This window comes from Sminthopsis crassicaudata, chromosome 5 (genome assembly GCF_048593235.1).
Source record: "Sminthopsis crassicaudata isolate SCR6 chromosome 5, ASM4859323v1, whole genome shotgun sequence".
In the NCBI taxonomy this organism is placed as follows: Eukaryota; Metazoa; Chordata; class Mammalia; order Dasyuromorphia; family Dasyuridae; genus Sminthopsis; species Sminthopsis crassicaudata.
The window spans coordinates 287339310-287356510 of record NC_133621.1 but is presented as its reverse complement, the minus strand read 5'-3'; the positions used below and the strand labels follow the sequence as shown (position 1 = coordinate 287356510).

General features: G+C 36.4%; 1 protein-coding gene across 1 annotated transcript in view; it reads right to left on the bottom strand.

Annotated features, from left to right (window-relative positions):
- SLC17A8 (solute carrier family 17 member 8) overlaps positions 1-17201 on the bottom strand; it is a 62552-nt gene that overhangs the window by 36237 nt on the left and 9114 nt on the right. The window contains exon 2 of the mRNA XM_074268048.1: positions 6011-6263. Within this exon, the coding sequence (XP_074124149.1) occupies positions 6011-6263 (253 nt within the window). The remainder of the gene's footprint in view (positions 1-6010; positions 6264-17201) is intronic.

The window sequence follows — 17201 nt, the reverse complement described above, 5'->3', positions numbered from 1 at the left end:
GCTGAAGAAGGAAATGGCAAACCACTGTAGTATCTTTGTCAAAAAACAAAACCAAAAAGACCTCTAAATAGGGTCACTAAGAATTAGACATGACTTTAAAAATGGCCAAAGATTACAAAAGGAGCCCATGACATCAAAAGAATAACAACCCTAGTCCACTGGAATGGCTCTGTTAGATTAATAGTTCAGTAAAAAAAAAAAAAAAAAAACATAACTCATAGTTCCTTATATATTCCATATATAGTTCAGACATAAGTTTGAAGGGACCTCAGAGACAACCTAATACAATCTCTTCATTTTACATATAAGTAAATTGAGATTCAGCTAAGTTAAATTAAATTCAAAACTGAGATCCTGGACCTCATCTCTCATCTCTTAAATGATACTATCCATCCTACTCACTTAACAGGTTGCTGTAGGTCTGGAATGGGAAGACAACATTGTCCAGTGGAAATCGCTTTGTATCTGATATCAGGGGACTTAGGTACAAGTCTGGGGCCTCCTAAGGACTATTTGTGTAACTTTGGGCAAATTTGGCCTCAGTTTCCTCTGTAAAATGTGGAAGCTGGACTTTAAGGCCTCTAAGATTCTCCCTCAGTTCTAGACCTAGGATCCCACATGTTTTGCTAAGTTTAAAATGTGCCTTTACCCAAGCTGACTCGAACAGGATGCTTCTCTTCACTTCTGAGATTTTGGAACCACAAGGGCCCAGCTCAAATAGATTTCCTCTCAGGGCCATACTAGTATCTGTTGCCCTCCCACAAAACAAATTGCTTTGTTTTTTATTACATTTGTGTGCATATTAATATACATACACACAGAAATATTTGGGTTTTTTGCCTTTGTAAACCAAGTATCTGGTCTAGAGGTTGTATTATTCAGTCATGTCCAACAAGATCCCATTTGGGGGTTTCTTGGCAGAGAGACTAGAATGATTTGTCATTTCCCTCTCCAGCTCATTTTACAACTGAAGCAAACATGGGGAAGTGACTTGCCCAGAGTTAATATAGCTAGATATTGGAATAATTTACCATTTCCTTCCCCAGCTCATTTTATAGATGAGGAAATTGGGGTAAATTTGGGGAAGTGACTTGCCTAGAGCTACACAACTAGTAAGTATCTGAAACCAGATTTGAACTCATGAAGATGAGTCTTTCTGATTCCAAAGTCCAGTGCTCTATCCACTGCACCATCTAGCTGCCCTGGTCCAGATAATAGGATCATACATACATTTGGAACTGAAAGAGACCTCAGAGAGCATCTTATCACCTTCATTTTATAGATAAGGAAGGAAGGAAGGAAGGAAGGAAGGAAGGAAGGAAGGAAGGAAGGAAGGAAGGAAGGAAGGAAGGAAGGAAGGAAGGAAGGAAGGAAGGAAGGAAGGAAGGGAGGGAGGGAGGGAGGGAGAGAGGGAAGGAAGGAGGGAAGGAAGGAAGGAAGGAAGGAAGGAAGGAAGGAAGGAAGGAAGGAAGGAAGGAAGGAAGGAAGGAAGGAAGGAAGGAAGGAAGGAAGGAAGGAAGGAAGGAAGGATTTTAGCACAGACTATCTAGGTTTCTCCTCCCAGCCCAAGGATTTCTCCACAGCTTCTCTCTCTCTCTCTCTCTCTCTCTCTCTCTCTCTCTCTCTCTCTCTCTCTCTCTCTCTCTCTCTCTCTCTCTCTCTCTCTCTCTCTCTCTCTCTCTCTGACATTTCACTCTTCATTATAACGTTGAACACGTTCAGCTATGGCGATGAAGTCACTTTTTTCCATTTGGTTAAGAGCCAACTCTCTACTTCCCAATCCCACCCCTACTCACACACAATGTCCTCTGGTTCCTCATTTTCTGCTTAGGCCAGCAAAACTATGTATTCTGTCTTCTTGCTATCCATGGGATTTATGGTCAGGAAGATCTAGACTTAAATCCCAGATATTACCAGAGCATGTGACTTTGATCTATGTGAATCTGTTTCCTCGTCTTTATATAATTGATTCAATAGTAGCACTTATGAAGTGCTAGCCTTGGTTAAAAAGATTTATATTCTAATCCATTGAAGAGTCTGAACCTGCTACAATCCTAAACAAGTCACTTAATTTATATCAGCCTCGGTTTCTTTATCTATAAAACGGGAATAAAAACAATACCTACCCCACAGAGTTGCTGTGAGAATCTAATTTGCAAAAGAGAGTAATTTGAGAAAGTAATTTGCAAACATTGAAATGTCACTTAAATGTTAGCCATTATTATCCACCATGGCATCATGGGATGATACAAGAACTTTTGCCTTGGGAGCCAATAGATCATTGGGAGATTTCAAGGGATCCATGAATTTGGATGGGGGAAAAACATCTTTATCTTCTAAAGACTTAAAATTTCTTTGAATTATGAATGTGGGCAACAAGAAATCATTCCGAGATGGGGTCCTTGGGTATATCCAGACCGCTAGGAAGATTCCCTGACACATAAAAAGGAACCCTTGGCATAATGTCTATCATTCTAGCCTTGGAAAGACTTGGGCCCAAGTCCTGAATCTATCACACACTGGTTGTGCATGCTAGGCAAATTAATTAACCTCTCAGGATCATAGGCCAGTCTCCTAAGACCATAAGTCTCAGAAAAAGTGGTTAAAGAGAAATTCTTCCCTTGGGAGTTTTCTATACCAATGACATCAGGGGTCAATTTTTGTCTCTATTTTCATTCACAGGGTTTTTGAGAGAATCAGATGAGATAAAATACAAAAATATTACATTGGATCATAAATTTGAAGCTGGAAAGTCTAATTCTCCTTCTCCTTTTCCACTTTACAGATGAAAAAATTAAAACCCAGAGGAAGTAAAGCAATTATTTACCGAAAGTCACATGTAAATGTGACCTATTACCATAATCATCATCATTATCATTTTTTATTATTATCATTTTCCTCTTTCTAAAAAACTAGGTAGTAATATGGAAATATGGTTAAAATGGTTGTCCATGTACAACTTACACCAGATTATTTGCTGTTTTGGGAAGGGATGAGGTAAAGGAGGAAGGGAGAGAAAAAAATTTGGAACTCAAAATCATACAAAAATGAATGTTGATATTTAACTTTCATCAGATTGTTTGCTGTCTTGGAGAGGGGGAGGTAAAGGAGGGAGGGAGAAAAATTTAGAACACAAAGTCTCACAAAATCAATGTTGAAAACTATCTTTACATGTATTGGAAAAATAAAATACTATGAAAAAAACTCAACATATAAAACAAATTAATTTTTAAAAATGTTTTCCCTCAAAAAATGAATGTTAAAAATTATATTCATATGTAACTAGAAAAATAAAATACTTTTGAAATTTTTTCAGTTTTAAAATAAATAACCTATATCAAATAGTCAGTAGCTGTATAGAAATATCAAAGTAAAAGACAGATGGAGACCAGTATAGATCATAGACATAACTGGCCTCCAATAACATGCAAAGTAAGAATTAGATCCCAGTTTACCAAATGTTATGTAACTTGTGAGCTGGAGGTTGGTGGAGGGAGGATATATTAGATTAGAATCGGCTTTTCCCGGGGCGGGGGTCCCAGTACAGATCGGGGTGGGGGGCTGAAACTATGGAAACTGCACAGCCCCAGATACCATTGTTCAGGGCAGTTTTATCAAAATGTTGTTCCACAAAGCCAGAGCTATTGACCCAGCCCTATTTTTCCAGGCAATAAACAAATACAAAGCATAAGTCATCTTTCTCTGGGCTTCAACAGAAGGCTTTTAATTAGCTGGGCTTGCTAACAAAGGACTGAAATAAGACATGATACACATCTGAAGCCACGCTGATATACATGAGCCTTCAGAAAGAATGCCTGAGACCCAGTTCCTGAAAGGAGCCCGGGGATTGTCAGAGCACACATCCCCCATTGGAACAAAAAGGTAATAATTATAAGAAGCTTCTCTGTGGTTGTATTTGCTCAGTGTGGGCCATTCACCACCAAAAACCTGTGATCATCTGAATAAAGGGAGCTTCCATCTTGAAACCCTAAAATCCTCTATGTTTCTAAAGTGCCCTAAACTAGATGTGGTTAGAGGACAGTAGTTTCTGACTAAAGAAAGTATCTTCCTTCCCTTTACTGGAGAGTGGGCAACTACTGAGGGATGGATATGAGCTTCTGTGTTGGTTAGTTTTGCTGAACTGTCTTTTCCTTCTTATCATCCTTTTCTATTCTTTGCTAAAAATTTATGGGGAGGGATACAGAAGATATCAATTAGGAAATGAAAGTGGTTTAAAAACAAATATGGATGAAAATGTTATTTAAAAATCTATTTGATTTTGGATAGAGCCCTAGAGATAGTTTGCATATATATATATATATATATATATATATATATATATATATATATATATATATATATACACCCCTATATGTAATACAGCTGTATATTTAAATAAATAAAAATATAAAGATACTTTATATGTGTGTATATGTACATATGCATATATGTGCGTCTCTCTCTCTCTGTCTCTTTGTGTCTATATATGTTTCTATCTCTGTCTGTTTCTCTCTATGTACACACACACATACATATACATACATACATCTATACAGGATGTCTAAAAAGTCCTAATGCAGTTTTAAGTTTTAATAGACTTTTGAATCACCCTATTGATGTAGACATATAGTATGTGTGTATACATACACACACACAAACACATACACACATTCTGAAGAGAAAGAAGGATGAGGTAGGAGGGAAAGAGGGATGGGGAAGAAGGCAGAAAGGAAAGGGAAGGAGAGAAGGAGACAGAAACAAATAGAGGGAAGACAGAGAAGGGGAGAGGGAGAAAGAAGGGAGAAAAAGGGAAGAAGAAATAGAAAGAGATAAAGAAAAGGAGATAGAGAAGGAGAGAAATAGAGACAGAGAGAGGGAGGGAGAGCCTTTATTAAGCATTTACTATGTGCCAGACACTGGGGATATAAATACAAACAACCAAGATAGTTTCTGCTCCCAAGAAACATAATTTAATAGAAGACAACACATAAGGATTATGCATTAATGTTGGGGAAATGATTGAAAACAGGAAGCATAAAGCCATGAAGTATATTCTTGCTCACTGTTGGGTTGGAGCCAGAGACTGAAGCTATGACTTTAAACTGCATGTAGGAAAAGACTTAGGGGTTCGGGCCAGTCCCAATCTTGACCCTCTCTGATTATGTGAGCTTCCAAAAATCACAGGTAGCAAGTGGCACAATGGATAAAGCATGGGGGCTGGAATCAGGAAGACCTGAATTCAGATGTGATCTTGCCAGCTTTGTGATCCAGGCAAATTATTTGTCATCTGTTTGCCTCAGTTTACTCAACTGTAAAATGAAGATTTTTTTGTCTATAGTTATTTTACTTTATTTTTAACATTTTATTTATTTTTTATGGTTATACATATATCTTAACTTTTTTAATACACATTTCTTTATGAACCGTGTTGAGAGAAAAAAATCAGAACAAAAGGGGAAAAAAAACACAGGAGAGAGAAGAAAAAAAAAAAAAAACAGAAAAAAGAAGTGAACATAGCATGTGCTGATTTACATTTAATCTCCATAGTTCTCTTCCTTAATATCCTGTAAGTTTCCTAAGGACAGGGAATTTGTCTTTCTTCATATTCCTAATGCTCAGCACAAATTCTGGCACACAGTAGCACATAATAAATGCTAACTGATTGTGAATAGAGCACTAGACTTGGAGACAAGAAAACTCATCTTCCTGAGTTCAAATTTGGCCTCAGACACTTACTAGCTTTGTGACCCTGGTCAGATCACTTAACCCTGTTTTCCTCAGTTTCCCATCTGTAAAATGAGCTGAAGAAGGAAAAGGTAAACCATTCCATGTCTTCCCTGATACAAAATAGAACTTATTTTTTATTTTGTTTCCCCAATACCTGGAATGATGTCTGGAAAAAAAATTTGTTTTTAAAGAAAGATGGAGAGATGGCCTCTAAGTCAGCATGACAAATAAGTTGGATTGGAGTCTAAGGGGGATGAGTTCACCTCATAAAACATTCACCTACCTGGACTTCTGGCTTCCCATCTATATACACAGTACTATTATTGACCATCTCCACAATAGCAACCCCAAGGTTGCAGCGAATCCCAAAAGAAATGCAGAAACCCAGGCCACTCATGATGGCAATGATGTAGCGCTTGGGTACCCCACAGCAATAGCAGTCACATCGAGGGCCACTCTGAGTTGGAACCTGCACTGGCTGCCCCTCTTCATTAAGCTCAATGTTGTCTTCTTCCACATTGGTCCCATCAATTTTTCTGAACAGGTAAAAGAAAGAGGAGAGAAAGGATTAGGTTTAATTAAAGAAATTCTATTGAGCATAGAAGGAATAAAATAATTATAATTATAGAATTGGGGTCATCTAACTAGCTACCATCTGCTATGTCCTTGAGAAGCCAGGTGACATCATGAATTGAGTTGAATTAGTCAAGAAGATGCGAGTTCAAATTCTGCCTCTGACACTTATTAACTATAAGATTCCACCTTCAAGACACACCTGAAACAGGGTGATACATTTAGAATAAAAGTAAAAGAATGGAGCAGAATCTACTATGCTTCAGGTGAAGCCAAAAAAGCAGGGGTAGCCATCCTCATCTCAGATCAAGGAAAAACAAAAAATGGATCTAATTAAAAGACATAAAGAAGGGCAATATATCCTGCTAAAGGGTAGCAGATAATGAAGCAATATCAATATTAAACATATACGCACCAAGTGGTGCAGCATCTAAATTCTTAAAAGAGATTTAAGAGAGCTGCAAGAAGAAATAGACAGCAAAACTATAATAGTGGGAGATCTCAACCTTGCATTCTCAGAATTAGATAAATCAAACCACAAAATAAATAAGAAAGAAGTCAAAGAGGTAAATAGAATACTAGAAAAGTTTGATATGCTAGATCTTTGGCAAAAGCTAAATGGAGACAGAAAGGAGTACACTTTCTTCTCAGCAGTTCATGGAACCTATACAAAAATTGATCATATACTAGAACATAAAAACCTCAAAATCAAATGCAGTAAGGCAGAAATAGTAAATGCATCCTTTTCAGACCACAATGCAATGAAAATTACATTCAATAAAAAGCCAAGGGAAAATAGACCAAAAAATAATTGGAAACTAAATAATCTCATACTAAAGAATGATTGGGTGAAACAGCAAATCATAACAGACATAATTAATAACTTCACCCAAGAAAAATGACAATAATGAGACATACCAAAATGTGTGGGATACAGCTAAAGAAGTAATAAGGGGAAGTTTTATATCTCTAGAGGACTACTTGCATAAAATAGAGAAAGAGAAGGTCAACTAAAATGCTAGAAAAGGAACAAATTAAAAACCCCCAGACAAACACGAAACTTGAAATTCTAAAAATAAAAGGTGAGATTAATAAAATTGAAAGTAAAAAAACTATTGAATTAATTAATAAAACTAAGAGTTGGTTTTATGAAAAAACCAACAAAATAGACAAACCCTTAGTAAATCTGATTTTAAAAAGGAAAGAGGAAAAGAAAATTGTTAGTCTTATAAATGAAAAGGGAGACTCACTACTAATGAAGAGGAAATTAGAACAATAGTTAGGAGCTACTTTGCCCAACTTTATGCCAATAAATTTGATAACTTAAATGAAATGGAAGAATACCTTCAAAAATATAGCTTGCCCAGATTAACAGAGGAAGAAGTAAATAGTCTAAATAATCCCATTTCAGAAAAAGAAATAGAACAAGCTATTAACCAACTCCCTAAGAAAAAATCCCCAAGACCAGATGGATTTAGATGTGAATTCTACTAAACATTTAAAGAACAACTAACTCCAATGCTATATAAACTATTTGAAAAAATAGGAATTGAAGGAGTCCTACCAAATTCCTTTTATGACACAGACATGGTATTGATACTTAAACCAGGTAGGCTGAAAACAGAGAAAGAAAATTATAGACCAGTCTCCCTAATGAATACTTATGCTACAATCATAAATAAAATATTGGCAAAAAGACTACAGAAAATCATCCCCAGCATAATACACTATGACCAAGTGGGATTTATACCAGGAATGCAGGGCTGGTTCAATATTAGGAAAACTATTAGCATAATCGACTATATCAATAACCAAATTAACAAAACCATATGATCATCTCAATAGATGCAGAAAAAGCATTTGATAAAATCCAACATCCATTCCTACTAAAAACTCTTGAGAGTATAGGAATAAATGGACTATTCCTTAAAATAATAAGGAGCATATATTTAAAACCATCAGTAAACATCATATGTAATGGCGATAAACTGGAACCTTTCCCAGTAAGATCAGGAGTGAAACAAGGTTGCCCACTATCACCATTACTATTCAATATTGTACTAGAAACTCAAGCCTCGGCAATAAGAGCCAAGAAAGAGATTCAAGGAATTAGAGTAGGTAATGAGGAAATCAAACTATCACTGTTTGCAGATGATATGATGGTATACTTAGAGAACTCCAAAGACTCTGCTAAAAAGCTATCAGAACTTTAGCGAAGTTGCAGGATACAAAATAAATCCACATAAATCCTCAGCATTTTTATACATTACCAACACAATCCAACAGGAAGAGATACAAAGAGAAATTCCATTCAAGATAACTGTCGATAGTATAAAATATTTGGGAATATATCTACCAAAGAAAAGTCAGGAATTATATGAGCAAAATTACAAAACACTTGCCACAAAAATAAGTCAGATTTAAATAATTGTGAAGACATTAAGTGCTCTTGGATAGGCCGAGCGAATATAATCAAGATGACAATACTCCCTAAACTAATCTATTTCTTTAGTGCTATACCAATCAGACTCCCAAGAAACTATTTTAATGACCTAGAAAAAATAACAACAAAATTCATATGGAAGAACAAAAGGTCGAGAATTTCAAGGGAAGTAATGAAAAAAAAATCAAATGAAGGTGGCCTAGCTGTACTTGATCTAGAACTATATTATAAGCAGCAGTCACCAAAACCATTTGGTATTGGCTAAGAAATAGAGAAGTTGATCAATGGAATAGGTTAGGTCCACAGGACAAGATAGTGAATAAAAACAGCAATCTTGTATTTGACAAACCCAAAGATCCCAACTTTTGGGATAAGAATTCATTATTTGACAAAAACTGCTGGGAAAACTGGAAATTAGTATGGCAGAAACTAGGAATGGACCCACACTTAACACCACATACTAAGATTAGATCAAAATGGATCTATGATTAGGCATAAAGAACGAGATCATAAATAAATTAGAGGAACATAGGATAGTTTACGTCTCAGACTTGTGGAGGAGGAAGGAATTTGTGACCAAAGGAGAACTAGAGATCATTATTGATCACAAAATAGGAAAATTTTGATTATATCAAATTAAAAAGCTTTTGTACAAACAAAACTAATGCAAACAAGATTAGAAGGGAAGTAACACATTGGGAAAACATTTTTACAGTTAAAGGTTCTGCTAAAGGCCTCATCTCCAAAATATACAGGGAATTGACTCTATAAGAAATCAAGCCATTCTCCAATTGAGAAATGGTCAAAGGATATGAACAGATAATTTTCAGATGATTGAAACTATTTCCACTCATACGAAAGAGTGTTCCAAATCACTATTGATCAGAGAAATGCAAATTGAGACAACTCTGAGATACCACTACACACCTGTCAGATTGGCTAAGATGACAGGAACAAATAACGATGAATGTTGGAGGGGCTGTGGGAAAACTGGGACACTGATGCATTGTTGGTGGAGATGTAAAAGAATCCAACCATTCTGGAGAGCAATCTGGAATTATGCCCAAAAAGTTATCAAATTGTGCATACCCTTTGATCCAGCAGTGCTACTACTGGGCTTATACCCCAAGGAAATACTAAAGAAGGGAAAGGGACCTGTATGTGCCAAAATGTTTGTGGCAGCCCTTTTTGTAATGGTTAGAAACTGGAAAATGAATGGATGCCCATCAATTGGAGAATGATTGGGTAAATTATGGTATATGAATGTTATGGAATATTATTGTTATGTAAGAAATGACCAGGATGAATACAGAGAGGCTTGGAGAGACTTACATCAACTGATGCTGAGTGAAGTGAGCAGAATTGGGAGATCATTATACACTTCAACAAAGATACTGTATGAGGATGTATTCTGATGGAAGTGGAAATCTTCAACAGAGAAGAGCTAATCCAATTCCAATTGATCAGTGATGGACAGAATCAGCTACACCCAGAGAAGGAACACTGGGAAATGAGTGTAAACTGAGAGCATTTTTTGTTTTTCTTCCCAGGTTATTTTTACCTTCCAAATCCAATTCTTCCTTTGCAACAACAACAACAACAACAAAATTTGGTTCTGCACATATATATTGTACCTAGGATATACTATAAGATATTTAATATGTATGGGAATGCCTGCCATCTAGGGGAGGGGGTGGAGGGAAGGAGGGGGAAAAATTCAGAACAAAAAGGAGTACAAGAGATAATGTTGTAAAAAATTACCTATGCATATGTACTGTAAAAAAATGTTATAATTATAAAATAAAAAAATAAATAAAAAAAAAAGATTCCACCTTCAAGTCAAAATTTCTCTCAGCCTATTTCCGCATCTGTAAAAAGGGGGCCATAATTATCCCCATTAGCATCTATCTCATTGGATTGTTACGAGGATTAAAGAAGATTATATATGTAAAGTGCTCCACAAACTTAAAAGTGTAATATAATTTCTAATTATTATTATGGACTTTTTCTTATATGTGTCCATTTTTGTATATTTTACTATCTCAGTTAAAATGTAAACTTTTTGTTATCTTTCATTAAAGTCTTTTCTTTGAATTCTTTGACAGCTAGGTAGCAGAGTGGATAGTGCTGGTCTAAAGCCAGGAAGATTCATTTTCATGAATTCAAATCTGGCCTCAGACACTTACTAGCTATATGAACCTGGGCAAGTCAATTAACCTTATTTGCCTCAGTTACTTTATCTGTAAAATAAGCTGGAGAAAAAAATGGGAAACCACTCCAAGAAAACCTCAAATATGGTCTTGAAGAAGCAGGCAATAACAGCAACTTAACATGGTGCCTGGAATATAGTAAATCCAAATAAATGTTAATTGATTGATTGTTTGATTTACTCTTTTATTTTTAGTTTACTTATTTAATATCCCCCCATTACATTCAAAACAATTTTTTTACATTTGTTTTTAAAATTTTTGAGTTCTAGGTTCTGTCCCTTATCCCCACCCATAATTAAGAAACTACTACTTATACAAAACATTTCCATAAAAGTCAAGTAGTGAAACAAAACATAAATTTCCCATCCTAATGAAAATAAAAACTACAAAAAAAATTAAGTTGAAGAAAAAAGAGAGGCCTCTCCTTTTTTTCTGAGAGCATCCTGCTCATCATTTCCCATAGAACCATAATTTTCCATCACAAATATATACTATAGTTTATTTAGCCATTCCCAAATTGATGGACATCTCCTCAATTCCCATTTTTTTTTTGCCCTGAGAAAACAGCTGCTTTGAATAATTTTTGTACACAGAAGTCATTTTCTTTCTTTCTTTTTTTAATCTCTTGGTATTCATCTCTAGTAGTGGTGTTGTTAGGTCAAAGGATATGCATGAATTTATAGCCCTTTGGGCATAGATCATATTTGTTGTTAATCAATTAATTTAATAAGACATTCTAGGATACATTCTATCTTTCCAATAACATTTTCAAAAGTTTTTTGTTAAATCTTATCTCCTTCATCCTATAATTAGGAGGACAATTATAAGCACAGAATAGAACATGTGGTGTGAAATTTGTCTGCTGCATTGGTTTATTTTGCTTTGTTTCTTCATTATAGGAAAAATGCTGGGGGGGTGGGAGGGTGTTGCAGCTAGATGGCACAGTGGATAGAGCACCAGCCCTGAAGTCAGGAGAATCTCAGAGGAAGAAGAAAGAAGAAGGAAGGAGGAAAGAAAAAAGAGGAGGAAGAGAAGAAGAGCGAGGAGAAGGAGGGGGAGGAGGGATAGAGAGAAAGGAAAGAGGAGGAAGAGGAAGAAGAGGAGGGAAAAAGGAAGAAGGGAGGAAGAGGATAAGGAGGAGGAACAAGAGGAGAAAGAGAATAAAAAGGAGGAGGAAAAAGGAAAAGGAGTAGGAACAGGAAGAAGAAGAGGAGCAGGAGGAAGAAGCAATAGCAGCTATGGCAGTAGCCAGATAATCCTTTACACCACTTGACTTGTGTTCATTTTGCATATTTAAGATACCCACAAACTCTTTGTGCCATTTTAAGTTTTATAGGAATGTCTTATGTAAACTTTACATGAGAAGATGGAGGATCTTCTGACATTACAGAGGAGCGGGGACTACTCTGGCTAGCCACCTTCCAACTTATTGTCATCACTCTACCAGCCAATCTCCTCCTCTTCCTAGCATCCCTGCCATCTTTTACTCCCATTCAGACCTTTAATAATTTTAAACTGCCCTAAGACTTGGGATACAATGTTTTTTTATAAATTATAATTGGTAGAAGCTTTCTTCTCCAACAAAATATATGCTCCTTGAGGGCAGGGACTATTTCAGGGACTGTCTTTGTCTTCTGAATATCTGGATCAAAGACTTAATGTGCAAATACACCTGATCCATCAGATCGATAGATAGGCCCTCCAGAAGTGCATGTGGCCACTCTTCCACGCCCCATCACACCGTGGTACTTGTCTGTGTTCTCCCATAGGTTTGTCATAGAGGGATGTACCCAAAATAATAGAGAGACTCATTTCTTCTGACTCAGCTAATCAACTAACTATATTTGGCACTGTGCTATGCCTTAGAGCTAGAAAGACAAAAATAAAAGACCCTTTATCTTTAATAAATCTACATTCTAAGGAGACAGCAGATGCATGTGCAATATATACAAAAGTGATCAAATCATTTCATGGTAATTTGGAAGTGGAGAATCACGTGACATTACAAAAGTATGGAGGAACACTGACTTGTCTCACAATGTTACTTATTCTCACCTCCTGAAAGTGGGCTCATCTTCTCTCACTAGCATACATTTCCCTAATGACTTCTTCTAGGATAAAGCTTCTTAAACTGTGCATTGTGACCCCATATGGAGTCACGTAAGTGAATGTAGGGTTGCAAAGAATTTGGCAACCATAAATGGCATCAAATATACTGCCAAGATTTAATTCTTTATGTAAAAATTAAAACACACCTCCATCTCATTAGTATGCAAATATGCTTTCATCTTTAATAAATGGTAAAATTACATATATATAATTAAATTAAAATAAATTATATATATATATATCAAATAACTGTTTTAAAATAAATTTCTTTATGATTTATTATAAGTATATGCTTGATTTGCATACCTGTTTTATGTACCTATGTTCCCAGGGTTGTATAAAATTTCTCAGATGAAAAGGGGTCATGCAGGGAAAATGTGTAAGTCCTGTTCTAACACTAACAGTGAGCACTGGTTCTAGAATGAGGAAAACCTGAATTCAAATTCAGCCTCACTTGTGAGCTATATGACTCTGGAGCGTGCTAAACTTCTGTCCACTACAGTTTCTCCATCTGTAAAATGGGGATAATAATATCTACTTCCCAGAAGGATTGTAAGGATCAAATGAGATAATATTTGTAAAACTCTTAGCACAGTGCCTGATTCACAGTAAATGATACATGTTCTCTTCCTCTTCCCTTCTCTAAGATATTCCCTGCTCTCAAGGAGTAAACAGGTTTTTTTTTTTTTTAATTATAGCCTTTTATTTTCAAAATATAAGCATGGATAATTTTTCAACATTGACCCTTGCAAAACTTTGTGTTCCAAATTTTCCTCCTTTCCCCTCACCCTCTCCCCTAGATGGCAAGTAATCCAATATATGTTAAACATGTTAAAATACATGTTAAATCCAATATATGTATTCATATTTCTACAATAATCATCCTGCACAAGAAAAATCAGATCAAAAAGGAAAAAATATGAGAAAGAAAAAATGCAAGCAAACAACAAAAAGAGTGAAACTATTATGTTGTGATCCACCCTCATTTCCCACAGTCCTCTCTCTGGGTGGAGTGATAGCAGAGGGCTATAGTGGAGAAATAGAAGTCATGACACTGGTATAATTTTACTTCCTTCATTAATCTCCCATTGGAGAGATTTAGGCTCACTTTTCCAGAAAGAAAGAATTTTGTATTTTTAAGAAAAATAAAATACTTGCGTCTCAATTGAGGCACACATACATTATTTTTCATTCATTTACAATTTTTAAAAAGAGATTATAACTCAACCTAAACATTGTTTATCAAGAAGAAAAATTCTTTGTACCCTTCCCATTGGCAACACTTCTAAAGGTATTTATAGAAATGTTCTGCCTCTGGCTTGTCTCTTCCTTCTCCAGTTAAGCAGATGATTAACAACCAAGTCCCCTGACTCAAAAATCAGTGTTCCTTCCATTGTAAGGAAGCCAAATACTTAACAGGAGAGTTCAGCTAAAATATAAGTCATTAACCAACCAACCTCCCTAAAGTACAATCTTGGCAACTCCTCGTGCTCCCGGCAATTTGTAGGCTCCAAGCGCATGCTAATTGGAACAAGAAGATGGTAACATTCGCTCTGATACATATGCCATTTGTTCGTCCTAAAATAATTTAAATCCATACAGACTCTGGTCATTTCGGGTACTGCTTTGATTCATACTGATATGTGCATGTGTGTGTGTGTGTGTGTGTGTGTGTGTGTGTGTGTGTATGTGTGTGTGCATCTACATATCTACCTATATATCTCTATATATGTGTCTATATGTCTACCTATATTATCTATATTTATATAGATTTATATCTCTATACCTATATCTACATGTACCCGTGTATGTGTGTTTATCCCCTTAGCACCCAGGTGACTGGTAATCAGCCATGACAAGAGTGGGGAAAATGAAGTATTTGCCCAAGACATGCAAAACAGAGTAGAAAGTATATAAAATATACATGGATCTTTGCAAATAGGTCATGTCAATAACATCCCAGAACTTGATGTCATCTGATCCAATACCCTCCCTTCTCAGGACGGAATGCAGGGAATCCAGGGAAACTGAGTGACATGGTAAGTCACACGGCTACTGTGTTTAGAGATTTGAACCCAGGGCTTTTGACTGTTTCTACAAATACTCTTTCAGTAGAGGCAATTTCAGATCTTTTCCTTTAATGTAAAAGTCAGTAGTTATGGTATTGTTGGCAATTAATAACTTTGGTAGCAATTTGAGCCTGGAAACTAAGTGAATCTACACACACACACATACACACTTATGAAGTAGCATTCTAGGAGTTCAACAATTCCACACACAGACAACAAGAGCTCTCAGTCATTTTTTTTTTTTTTTGGTACTTGTGGGCTAAACACACAAATCCACACTCATCATTTCTGTTGTTATTGATGCCTTTTGCATAACCTTTTTCTCCAATTATATCCCTCCTCCCTCTCCTCCCCCTGTGAATCATCTCTTTTAATGAAGAGTTTAAAAAGAAAGAAAGAAAGAAAGCAAGCACAATTTGTCCAAAACTAACAGGTATATAATTTTATTTTCAAAGGGTTGCAGAAAGCAATGAAAAATAACATCTCACAGATAACACTTGGGAAATCCTAAAGTGATTAGGTCCAGCAAACACCTTGTCCAAAGTGCAAACCACCAGGAAGATAACTTCTGGGCTGTTAAACAATGGCTTCCATCAAAATCTTTTCACTGTTGTATTTTGAGGTTCAAAAACAGTGTGATGCTAAGGTGAAAGGTAGAGGAAGAAGCATCGATTTGAGGAAAGGGAGGATGGGGAGCTTGGAGACAGAGGGATCACATGGATGGTTATTGCAACAAACCAGTTCAGAGATGGAGAAAGTCTGAACTTGGAAAGCATTTTTGTTGTCATTCTGGAAGAGAACTATGACATCAGGAATGTGATGCTATGATGCAAATGAATGGGTTTTAAGTAAGAGGGAGGCTGTGCAGTCACCAGCCTTATTTTCTTCTCCAGAGCCATTAGGCTCCAGTGACCAGATATAGATTAGAACTGGAGATGGCCCCCTGAAGGTCATTATATGAGTAAAGTGAAAGGCCCAAGTGCAAGAGTTGTAAAGCGGGATTTGAGAAGACTAGGCAATTGATTTGAGATAAGTGTGGAATAGAGATGGGTAAGAGAAAGGGTCAAAGATTATCCCAAAGTTGCAAAGTTTCATCTAGAAGGATGATGGGGCCTTTGAAGTTGACTTACTGACTTCCTAGAATGCTACCTCTTGGAAGGAAAGTCATCTGGTGTCCTGGCTCAAAGTACCATTAAAGTAATTTCATGCCAACAGTCCCATAATAATAATAACCATCAGAGGCAAGAATTTGAAATTGCTTCTGGAAAAAAATGCACTGATTCTGGGATGAGAAGATGTGGATTCAAATCCCCCTTGTGACACTTGGTATCTGTGTGACCTTGGTGAATACAGAGGAAGGAGTATTTGAGGGGGCAGGGCAGAAGGAAGATAAATAATATGCTCCACTTTTAGACACATTGAGTTTGAAATGTCTGAGTCAACCAAGTGTCTGTTCCCCAGCCAGAACTTGGTGATGCCCAATAATATCCAAGAAATCACTTGAAAAGTTAACTTAATAGTTCAGCAAAATTTCCTTAATTTATACCTCATAAACTTGGGGGCTTTGACTGAAGGGCGGATCTACAGTTGACCTTTGCTCTCTAAGAATACTTGTAACTCAGCATAATTAACGGCTAGATAGTCCTACTTCTGACACATACTAGCTGTGGGACCTTAGGAGAGTCATTTCATGTCAGTACCCTTAAAAACTCTTAAGATGTCAAAGGATATGAACAGACAATTCTCAGATGATGAAATTGAAACTATTTCCACTCACATGAAAGAGTGTTCCAAATCACTACTGATCAGAGAAATGCAAATTAAGACAACTCTGAGATACCACTACACACCTGTCAGATTGGCTAAGATGACAGGAACAAATAATGATGAATGTTGGAGGGGCTGTGGGAAAACTGGGACACTGATACATTGTTGGTGGAGTTGCGAAAGAATCCAGCCATTCTGGAAAGCAATTTGGAACTATCCCCAAAAAGTTATCAAACTGTGCATACCCTTTGATCCAGCATTGCTGCTATTGGGCTTATATCCCAAAGAAATACTAAAGAGCGG